This window comes from Crocodylus porosus, unplaced genomic scaffold (assembly GCF_001723895.1).
Source record: "Crocodylus porosus isolate Cpor-Errol unplaced genomic scaffold, CroPor_comp1, whole genome shotgun sequence".
In the NCBI taxonomy this organism is placed as follows: Eukaryota; Metazoa; Chordata; order Crocodylia; family Crocodylidae; genus Crocodylus; species Crocodylus porosus.
In genome coordinates, this window is record NW_017728918.1 from 42,763,067 (window position 1) to 42,775,036 (window position 11,970).

The 11,970-nt window shown below is 39.2% G+C and overlaps 1 protein-coding gene across 1 annotated transcript in view; it reads left to right on the forward strand.

Moving 5' to 3' along the window:
- Nucleotides 1–11,970, forward strand: part of AGPAT5 (1-acylglycerol-3-phosphate O-acyltransferase 5) — a 101,397-nt gene that overhangs the window by 69,402 nt on the left and 20,025 nt on the right. The window contains exon 6 of the mRNA XM_019537503.1: nt 6,050–6,211. Within this exon, the coding sequence (XP_019393048.1) occupies nt 6,050–6,211 (162 nt within the window). The remainder of the gene's footprint in view (nt 1–6,049; nt 6,212–11,970) is intronic.

The following is an 11,970-nucleotide window of genomic DNA, read 5'->3' on the forward strand; positions in this document are numbered from 1 at the left end:
GAAAGATCAAGGTCCCCATGATGAGGGATTGGGGAGGGGCTGGGGTGAATGGCGCACCAGGGTAGGTCATTCAGAGGTGCGGGGGAGCTGCATGCACACCAGGGGAGGCATGGGGGGCATCTGCCTCCCATGGGACAGAGGAGGGCTGCCCACTGCGGGCTCGGGGCTCTGCAGCCTTCTGCCTTTGCCCCAGGAGATCAGCAGTACAAGACCAGCATGCTTCCTGCCACCAAGTGGGCAGGGGTGCACTACATAATCAGCGCACCCTGCATCCCCTGCCCGCCCAGCAGGCAGCAATGGCATTGTGCAACTGAGCTCCTAGGGCAAAGGGAGCAGGGCTCAGAGCCTCATCCCTGCAGCCTACCTCTGCCCCGTGAAGGGCACATGCCCCCAGGGGTGCACACAGCTGTAGGGAGACATCCCCACCACACTTCTGGACAATCCAGCCAAGTCCTGGAGCCCCATTCACCCCAGCCCCTGCTCTTACCCCCCTTCCTCCCTCACCGTGGGGGCCTCAGTGACCCCTCCCCCCAGCCCCTTCACCCTTACAGAATTACCAGCTGGGAAAATCCAGAGATTTGTGGGTTTGATCAGGAGATCATGAGTCAGAGTTATTTTGACTTAGAAATTGCAAGTCTCATGATATTTTCTTGACAGTTGGCATTACTGTGTTTACAGCCTTTGGGCTTTTGTGACTTGGAGGCAGATCCTGTTCCACTTGCTTTAGTCCCTTTAAAAAAAAAAAAAAGTTTGTGTACTTGTCTTACACTTATCTTAACTTTAAAGCTAAGTCACAAAAAGCAACAAGTTGTAGTAAAACCAATATACCTTTCATGTTAACTATTTTGCAGGGGCTCAAGCAGGCAAAATAGGATCTGACCTTTACTGTACTTGGCATTTCCTTTGTTTGTTCCTCTCAGTTAAATATGCTTATTGAGGAGACATGCAAATAAATGCTCAGATGTCTCTCTATATAAATTTTAGTTAAAAGTTAATTTCTTAAGAAACTGATGGATTATACTTTTGTACTTCCCAAAGGCTACCCACTCAATTTATTTCAGTTCAGCAAAAAAAAATCTGTTCAGTAATCAGATTTTATGAGTCTAGTGACCAGGATGGTACTTGAAACCCCATTGCGTTCCTGTTTTTTTCCTCAGATTTTAAGAGTTTTAAGGGAGTCCTGTTTTGTTTTCTTTTTATAGTTTCTCAAATCAGCCTGGGTTGATTAAGATTTCATACTTTTATAATGTATTACAGGCATTTTTTATTTAAAATTAGCCCATGTATAAAATTGAAGTCATAAAAATAGCATTAAAAGGTAAAGTATTACATTACTAGGCATTTAGATTGTTTTTTGGCATTTAAAGTAAAATCTCATGACCCTAAATATTTTAACTTAAAGTTTTAACTTAGTATTGCCTGCCCAATATTTTAAAACAGTTTAAGCATAGTATGTTTTGTGAATTGAATGTGGGAAGGCTGCCAGGGGAACTATAATGATTGGTTTTAAGCTGTGATATATTGACCTTAGCAAAGATTATCCAGTGCTTGCAAGATCTGGCTAACATTATTATGATAGATACTTTTCAAAGATGTATTGAATGCCCAGTGCTCTCACTTGTCTACGCTTTGCTCAGCATACTAATTCATATATTAACTTTTTAAATATTATTCTTAATCATATGCAGATTTAGACCCAACTTTTGTGCTTAGATCTCTGGAGTTCACCAGTAGCCTCTGGAATGAGAGGGATTGTCATTCTACCAATGCAGTTGACAGCTTCCCACTGAATATCTTAATCTTGACAGGAGGCCTCATTTTCAAAAGGGTTCTGGACTTGGTAGTTCCCATTTGGACAACCAAATAAACAACTGGATTATGAAAAGAACTATGTAATGTAATGACTTAGTGGTGGAGAAGCTGAGTAGGGATGACAGACTTCAGACAGAAAGGAACAAGGCTGAGAAATTTAGGAGTAGCAGTTGACGTATTCAGTAAAATGTCTGTACCAATAATTGTAGTGCTGGCGCAATACTGTAATGTTCAGGATAACACTTACTGAGCAAACATTTTGAAATATAACATAGTGACAGAGTTTGATACGATTAGTCCAAAAGCTAAAAAAACCCAAAACACTACCACCATGTTATGATTCAAAATATTTATTTAATAAATATAATTTTAAAAAGGTGTCACTGCTTCAAGTAAAGCTTAGACTAATGAAACTTCACAAATTATCTATGCTTTTTCTTTTTCATCTCCTTGTAATAAGTTACAGGTTACAGTAAAAAGTTACCTGACAAATTAATTTAAAGAAGTCAGATAGCAAAGATGATTTTCATAGATGCTTTCAACTAGTAACAATGCCATAGTGTGTTGAAAGCATTTAATGGTGCTCAGCAACACAATAAGGCCATTTTACAGTGTCAGGTCAGTATGTAAAGAAAGAAAATCCAAGGGACACTTCCAAAGTTGTTCAAAATGTTTCAAACGTGTCACTTTTTCACTTACTGCATTGTAGGGATATTTAGAAAAGAAGGTAAGGATCACAGACCTTAACTGGAAAATGTGTTTATTATTAAAACAGTTTTGGCAAGTGCTAAGCAAACTTAAATTTGAACATAACTGGCTGCATTGTACTTCCTTATTTTTCAGAAGCTGTGAATATTCTTTCAGCTTACTTTACTGTATCTTTTCCTGGTAAAGTTTGGAGGAAAAAAATCCGTATGGACAGGGAAAAGATCAATACCAATACAAATATGTATGTGACTAATGAATAGTAACATAATAAATTTGTTTTTAATACCTCTCAGTCTTAAACATTCTTAAAAAGCAAAGAATAGATATGCTGCTTCAGAAACAAAAGAATAGACTCTGGCAGCAGTTGAAGCTGAAGTGAATAACCTCAATAGTTTCTTTCATAATTTAATTTGGACGACAAATGTTGTTAACAGGAAGAGATCGGAATTTTTCATTTCACATATATTCTTTTCCAAAGAAGCATTACAGTTTGCTTCAGATCTTCTGTTTCTGAGATTCATTATGTATTCAAACTTTTTAAGAAAATTCAGTTTCGGTCAAAGCCATGTGGGCATCAGCCGTCTTTCATGAAAAATATGGAATGGTAGCTGAAACCAATTTTTAGAATGTTATTCAGATGAGTAGTGGTCACCTGTTTTGACAGGTGTGCTGCAAGGTCAGTCCAAGTATACCACAAGTTAAACCATGCTCCTTCCCCCAGGTGCTGCTCTAATCCCCCTCACCTCCCCAGTCTGTGGCATGCCAAGCCCAGCAGCTGCCCACCATGCCCCTGGTTTAGACCATTCTGTGCTAAAATAGCATGCATCTTCATGTGTGGACAAACACTGTGAGCCATTTCAAAAAAGGAATATTTCAAAAGGGCAGCATTTGATAATGCTAGTTGTGTGTGAGTGTGTGTGTACAGTAAGCCCTGAATGATGGAGTGTTAAAATCGAAGAGGTGGTTGTTGCATTTGAATCATTCTCATATCATTCGCACCAGCTGCTGCCCTCTTGAAACCAAGCATTTGTGTATCCACATGTCACATGCAAGCCATTCAGAACCTCCACATCCCTGAGAAAACAAAGATACATGGCTGCAGGGTATGTGAAACTAGACTTTTCTTCCCAGAGTTGTTTACTTTCCAAACCACTGTTCACTACAAATACAATCAAACTTATTGAATCTAACTTTTATTAAGTGTTCTGTGCTGGGAGTAAATGTTTTCTACGTCAAGCAAATTATTAAAACATCAACAGGCTATTTAAGTGCCTACCTTTAAGAATCAATAGCCCTATGAAGTCAGTGCTCAGTAAGGCTGTATGCATCAATTTAAGCACATGCTCTGTCTGGTACCTTGCTGCATACTTACGTCATCTGCTGTTTATGGTGAAAAGTTACGACATCCATTCCCAGAAAGAGTAGGTGTTCTGTCCATCTCAGTTTTTTCTTCCTGCTGATCAGGTGAGAACAGATTACCTTTGAAAAAGATTTTCCCATGAACTGCTAAGCTAGATGAGCCATTTTTCAAACAAAAAGGAACTTGTTTTCCAAGGATATCATTCTTTGTTCAGTCCAAACAAACTTCTGCTGATTTCTGGGGAAGTTGTATGAGCTTACTGATGTAGGGCAATTGCAATTTGAATTTTTATTATTTTCTCCTTTTTTTCCTTTTTCATTGCTTTGTACTGGGAAAGACACAATAGAATAAGCTGGAAGAATATGCAAGTCCTTAGGGCTGCATTGATGTACAGGGGTACTTTTGAGACACCATTTACAAATCTTGTCACCTACATTCAGGAAAGGTATTGAAACAGGTAGCAGAGCTATGATGATCAGGGGAATCTGATCCTATTCAACAAGAGGAGACCTAAAAGAATTTAGTTTGTTATACCTAGCAAGACAAGAGTTCAAAGAAGGGGCTATGGTTGCTACCTATATCCTGAAGAGGGAAAATGCTGGAGATGGAAAGGGTCATTTAAATTAAGATAATGCTGTGTCTGAGATTTAGCAGCCATCTCAATTTTCATGCACAGGGTATTACTTTCTCATGTTTTAATTCCTAACACAGAGCAAGAAGTTATTCACAGGAAAGGCCTATTCCCCCAAATGGGTGACCTGCGTGGCCTAGATCCAGCGTAGGTCTCAATTTAAAAAAAGAAAGAAACCTGTTCACCTGATGCTGAATTCTTCAATATCACATACTCAGTAAGGATTAATTGACCACTCTTTAATCTGCCTTCAGAAGAATTGAACTGCCATGAATTTTAAATTGCAAGGGGAGCTGAAGAAGGATTGCTGCCTTCTTGTTCTCTGTTCCTTGTGTGAGGATGCACAGTTCCTATAGGGCAAATAACCACTTTCTTCATGAAAGCATACCTGTGTCAGTGAAAATTCATATGTAAGGATTCTCGGACCCAGCATGGAATTTTAAAATTGTTTATGGTGGTTGCATGGGTATTGGGGCAATTCCCCTGTAATTTGAGTGGTTTGGGTTTAAGCCATTGCTCCACCAGATTCAGATAAGAAGTCTTAAACCCACATCTCCCAAGTCATAGGGGAATAGCCCAGCTACCTGAATCTTACTTATTTTGGGGTAGAATGTGTCTTGGTTTGTATATGAGAAATTTTGAAAGGCCTCATTTTCATCCCAATGAAGAATGAGAACCAATTTTGAAACATGGACATTTTTCACTAAATAAAATGTTTTCTGGTCAGACTTCACCGGCCCTACTGGAGTCTTAATTTTATGGTTTTGGAAAGTATTTTTAAATAAAAATTTCTGTTGAGTTGTGTTATAAAAAATTATACCTTAGATAGCTGTGTTTGGCTAATCAAAACTCACAGCTTCTCTTGCAATGCTCCAGTCCTATGCATAGATTGTACAGAAAGGCTCAATGGTTACAGTTAGCTCTACTGGAGTGGAAATGGGCAAAGAAAAACTTAAACTGAGTAGGAAGGAAATTATCCTGTAAATGGAATTAATTATACTTTGTGATTGTAGTTTGAAAGTGTGGAAGCCCCTGAGTGCATTTGAAGTTGGAGTACATAGAAATCTTCTATGAGGAGCTTCTGTCCAGGTGGAGGGCTGAGTAGTACAGCCACATTTCTAATTTCAGTATTTGGTTCCTATAATGTTTAATGATTCACATAGTTATCAAAAGACATCTGCAGAATAAATGGATAATGATACTCAATTCCTCAATCTTTTTCTTTTGAACCTATCTCTATATTGTACCTCTTGCTTCTATTACAAGCATTATTTGCTAAAGTATGATTCACAGAAGCGTGGAAACAGAATTAACATTCTGTTACATTAGGTAATTCGTTGGACAACTAGTATGTTCTTACTATCCTCTTTTTAGTGTTATTTTAATTTTTTTGAATTTCCCACGCAACCCAATCCCATTTGTACTACTGCTGAGCAATCAGATTGTATAGGTTGCTTTTATTTGTATATATGTAGTATTTAAGTCCAGTTCAGTTCACCTTTTCTACATATATGCTGTTTTTTGTTGTTGTTTTTTAGGACTTGCAGTATTAAAACATGTGCTGACACCACGTGTGAAAGCAACTTATGTTGCCATTGATGCAATGAAGACCTACTTAGATGCGATTTATGATGTTACAGTAGCATATGAAGGTACTGTGGACCACAAAGGGCAAAGAAAAGTAGCACCATCTATGACTGGTGAGTTGATATTACTTGTATGTACATACTCTTGTGAAATATAGGACAAAATAGACAGCTCTAGCAGTTTTTCAGCAATCAGATAATATAAAATGCACATAAAGCTGATGGATCCAACCTAAAAATACTTCTACATAGGAGATACTTGATTTAAAACATCTCTCGGGGCTTCTACTTGTAGGCATGATGATTACCCCTCAGTTCAAGGAGTATTCCTATGGCCAAGTCATATCTATATCCTGATATTCCCAGGTAGTTATAATGACCTCTTGAGGCATTAGCAAACAGGTGATACTAATCTTCAGGTTTGTTCTGACTTCAGGATTGAGAGAGTATAAAGGTGGCTGTAAGCTACCTCTCTTCCTCTCCAGTTTGTGTCTCGTGTGTTATGCTAGAGGTCTGTCCAAGCTTTGTGTTAGGTATTTTATACAGGTGAGAGAGGAAATAATGTGCTTATTGTTTGTAATTATTATTTGACATTCATTTGCAAGAGAAAGAATGTGCAAGAGAAAGAATGGATATTTGTACTTCTAAAGAAAAGTATTAAAATATTTATTCATACTTAAAGAATGAAAATATTTTATGCAAACTAGCTTTACTTCTGTGCTATTAAAATATGAAAAGAAAGCCATTAAAGATTGAGGATGGACTGGAGCAGATTTTTCTAGTAAAATAACTAGAAATAGTTCTAATTGGCAGCCATAGTAAAGTGCCAGGTTATTTTCTTTTAGGAACTTCATTTGTTAACTTATGAGCAGTATTTCAAATTATTTTCAGGGTGCTTTTACTTGTTCTCCAGCAGCAAAGTAATATTCACTGTAGTACCTGATGTTCTTTAACTGTTGTTGTCTGTCAGTATGTTAGTCTTACCTTGCCTGCCAACTGAGAGGCTTTTTAGACTTCGGAGTTCACTTTAACACAGTGTTGCTTTTTCAATTCTATTAGGACCATAAATATTCAGACAAGTTACCAGTCTTAACTGTTAGAAGCAAATCATGGAAATACTTCTGTTCCTGAACAGCTTACTCTGTGGAAGCTAGAGTGGCTTATTTATGTTATGGTTTGCATAAGCATTAGGAGTGACCCCGCATGCACATTTTTCAAAATTGACCAATTTTTTTTCTAGTATTCTTTATATACAAATATTTTTAAAAATTTTGTTACAGGCAAGCCTTCCTTACTCTTCTAGCATGTAGGAATAACATGAGTATCAATAGATAGAATTCAGGTCACCTGTTTTTGTTATTCCATTTCTCTCGGACATGTCTGATAAGATTTTAGCTATTTGTTCAGTTCTAACATGTGTTAAGAATTTGCTGAACTTTCAGCTAAGATTTATTTTTCTCTCTTATAAAATTCCTAATAATAAACAGTTTTATTATTATTATTAGACCTCATTATTAGTAGCATTTTGGATAAGATCCAGAGAAGTAATTTAAGTGTTTCCAGCTTAGGCACCATAGCACCTAAAAATACAACATGTTTCTGGCCCCAAAGCTGAAGGTGTTTAAAATGCCTCCCTGGACGTTGGCGTTTCAGCCTAGCTGTATGGACACTGCTCTCTCTCTTAAAATAGGAGTTCTTATTGCACTGCAGCTTTCCTAGATTTTTTTAAAATAGCTCTCTGCTCTGATAAAAAATCAGTTCCTTTTTCTATGACTGTTGCAATAGAAATCAAACAACCATGGGGTTTTTTTGTTTTATTTTGATCTATTTTTTCCCCTTAATTATTATAAGCCAGGATTTCTTTTTGATTTGTTAAGGTTATGAGGGGTTCTTTTTGCTTTTGTGGGTGGGAGAGCTGTTCATTTGTCTTTGATTTTGCTTTGCATCTTGGAGATCCTAGCAACAGTCTAAATGTGGATTTTATTTATTTATTTATTTATTTATTTATTGTAAAACAATTCATGTTGTAATTCTGGGAAGTCTAATTAACATTTATTTGAAATGAATATCTTGAATATTTCAGTTCAGCTCTGCTACTTTTACATTTAATCCTATTAATTTTTTTTACGTGCATGAGCCTAAATTTACTCTGTGTGTGCGTGCATGTGCAGTTTAATATTGGAATATCTTATTATGGAATATCTTGTGTTCTAGCAGTATTGCATAATTTTATGGTGATAGAGAATCTCTCCAACTAGATCATTCAACCAAGTAATGAATTTAAATGCTTATTGCCACAGTCCTAACTCTTTCAGTGACAATAAAATGAATAACATGTGAATATATAACTAACCAATTGCTGATGACAAAGTAGTTCAAACCATTCCAGATTATTGTTGTAGTCAGATAAGCAACTAATTTATATTATTGTGTATGCCAGGACAGATGACAAATAAGATCGTATTTGATCCAATAGGAGATCACCCATTAAAAACCTTTACTTCTTGCATATTTCCTGGGCCATCATAGCTACAGCATCATGCCAGCACAACATCCGCATCATTCTATGAATTTTTTAAGAAAGATAAAGTTGACATTTCTTTTTCAGTTTAGCAGCTCTGATTAGAAATTACTGCTTGGAAAACAGTTTTGAGAACTTCAAGTATACTTGTGACTTCCAAACCGTTATCACTGTCTTCATTATCCACTAATTTCCTAGGGGCTCCCACTTTCTGAAATGTATCTTTAATAGGAAATTATAATTCTAAACTTACATATCTCTTCTTATATAGAATAAATTTCTTATACTTCACAGAATAAGCTTAATGCTTTCATTTAAACTTTAACATCTACTAACTTTATCATACCTTCACACAGTTGCAAGCTCTTACGTTCTAGTAAAAACATCAGTACCTTTAGAATAAAATGAGTATGTTTAAGTCATATAAACAGTTCATATTAATAATTTCATATTAATAATTAAGAATTATTAGTGGTAAAATAAGAATGGTGGAACCAGTTTATGCATCTCATCTCAGGTGTCTGTTATTCCAGTCTATTTATTCAACTCCCCAATAACACTTCTCTTTAATAAACAAATAACTGTGTTGTATGTATTAGCACCTAATATGTTTCTTTGGATAGTAAAAAAAAAAAAATAGAGAACTGATCATTTTTGGACAATGGTCCAAACAAGGATTATTTTCTGCCCTTCCAATTTTTTCCTGAATGCTGTTTCACTCTGTATTAAATTTTATCAATAGTCTAAGAAGTTAGATAAAATTTCCCTTAGGAAAGTCATGTGGTTTGGCCTTCTCAGGTTACACTTTAAAAAGTGCTGTAGGAACTTTTACATCCACCCAACCACAATTTCAGATCATTCATTCTAGAACCAGTTTTGACAGCTGAATAAATTCCTGAAAATTCTTTTTGTTCTTTTTAATCTTTCTTTATGTCACTAGCTATTTTTACTAAAAGTTTATGACTGGCAGATATGGGTATTCCACACTATTTATATAGAACTGCCAAATAAATGCCACCTAGTTCTGTTAAAAACTTCAGACAAAATATGCAAAGATGAAAATATGAGTTCAGTGGTCAGTTAGATATCAAAACAAGAACCTGAATTGTATTCAGGTGACTTTAACTTTTTATTAGGAACTGAACTGAACTTGTATACATAACCAACAAAAGGTAAGAACTTTCAGCAAGTAGAATATCAGCAGTTGGAACTGGATTTGAAGCAATGACCTTATGGCAAAAGGCTATATACTATACTAGGGGTAAACAACATTTTTGGCTGGAGTGCCAAAAAAACCACAACATCTACCTTGTAAGGTGCTTAGCCTGCCCATAGCCACCCCTCCCAGCGCTGTCATCTGCCCCATGCAACTGAGCCCGCAAAGGTGCGGCGCTTCCGGCAGGGGCAGCACCAGCCTCTTCCCAGTGGGAAGGAAGGGCTGGGGTTGGGGTGGGCTCAGCTGAGTAGGCAGGCAGCGGCAGTGCTGGGGGGGTGGGGAAGCCTCCCAGCCTAGCGCAGCCCAGCCCCACCATTGGGAAGAGGCTGGTGCCAGCCCAGCTCTGGAGCCCTGGTATTGGCTCTTTACTGCTGGCAGATGTCCACATATTTTAGACTGTATGGTGGGGGGGGGACCATGGTTGCACTGCCTTAGGCTGCTCTCCCGCTGTCTGCTCTGAGGTACGTGTGTACCTGCCAGAGGTATGGAGCTGATGCTGGGGCTTTGTAGCCCAGTGCAGCAGTTTTAGCCTCCCAGGCTCTGAGAAGCTGCTGCCAGCCATGGGAGTAGCCCAGGCTGGTGGAGGGCTGAGCAAAATGGCCTTGTGTGCCATGTTCTGACACATGTGCCAGGGGTACCAACCACTGTCCTATACTGTCACTTTAGAAGTGAAACATAAAGAAGTGATTTAGGGTATTTGTATACATGCTTGCACTGCATTACCAGACACTTTTAAAAGTGCCTGGCACTGTAGCACATACATTTGTATAAATGACAGAATGTGTGTCAGTGCTGAGAAGATGGTGGCGGTGTGCTCCTGAACTAAAATACATTGAAGATGTTTTAATTCAAAAGCACACTTCTACCATTTTCTTGGTGCTAATGTGCATTTTGCTGTTTATACAAATCTATGTGACAGCGCCAGGTGCATCAGCTTGTGTGCAGAGCAGACAAATGTATGTGTATAAATGCCCTTTGAATAAACAAAACTCACATTTGGAAGGCACCAGCTGGACGTTAAAATATTTAAATGGTAATGGAATGTTTTATTCTTGAGTTACAAGAGTGTAATTTGAGAAATCTAATTTTAATGCCTAAAATAGAAGTACACAAGTTTCACAGGCCCTAAAAGCATTGACCCAAGTGACTTGCATAAGGCCTCAAAGTAGACATTAACCAAGGGGTGGGCAAAATATGGCCCACGGGCTGGATCCGGCTCACGAGGCCATTCTGTCTGGCCCGCAGGGCCCCTAAGGAATTTAGAAAATTAGTATTTATCTGTCATTAGTTCCTGTTTAAAAAAAAAAAAAAAAAAAAAGACAGGAACCAGGGACAGTAGGACCCAGGAGAAGCCCAGTGGGCTCCTGCAACAGCAAAGCTTGCCCTGCCCCACCCAGTCCCAACAGGGGCTTTTGGCCTGGGACCATGTGAATGAACCAGTGCTGGAAACTCAGGTAAGGGTAGGGGGGAAGACCACAGGCAGGGAAGGAGCCAGGCAGCGGGGCAGGTTACATCTGCAAAAGGGAGCGCCGCCTACTGGGCGGGAAAGGAGCTGCTTTTCCCCCATGCTCAGCATCAGCTTATTCCCTGCTGGGGAGCAGGAGGTTGGGGCTGCACGCTGCCCTCTTCCTGTACCACGGGGCTGGGGCGTACTGGGAGTGAACGGGTGCATGGGGCAAACACCATCGTCCCAGGGCCAGCACTAGCAAGGCCCAGAGCAGAGCGTGAGGACTACAGGGTCCCGGCCAACAGGGGCTCTGTGGAGCCGAGCCAGTGCCCCCCCTCTCCCTGCTGGTGCAGCTCAGCCCAGCTCCACAGACCCCTGCCAGCCTGCACCCCACTCTGGGCCCCACCACTACTGGCCCGGAGACGTTGGTCTCAAGATGGTGACCAAGGGGCAGGGCTACCTGTGTGGCCCTCTACAGCTTTCCAAAACCGGTTAAGTGGCCCTGCACCGGAAATAATTGCCCACCCCTGCGTTAACGCGTCATTACAACTCAGAGGGTCCTGTATTATTCCAGCCCTGGGCTCAATGTACTAGACCAGGACAACAAAAAGTCCTTTTTCAGATATGTGGGGAGCCAGAGGAAAAGCAAGGGCAATGTTGGACCCCTGCTAAACCAGATGGGGCAACTG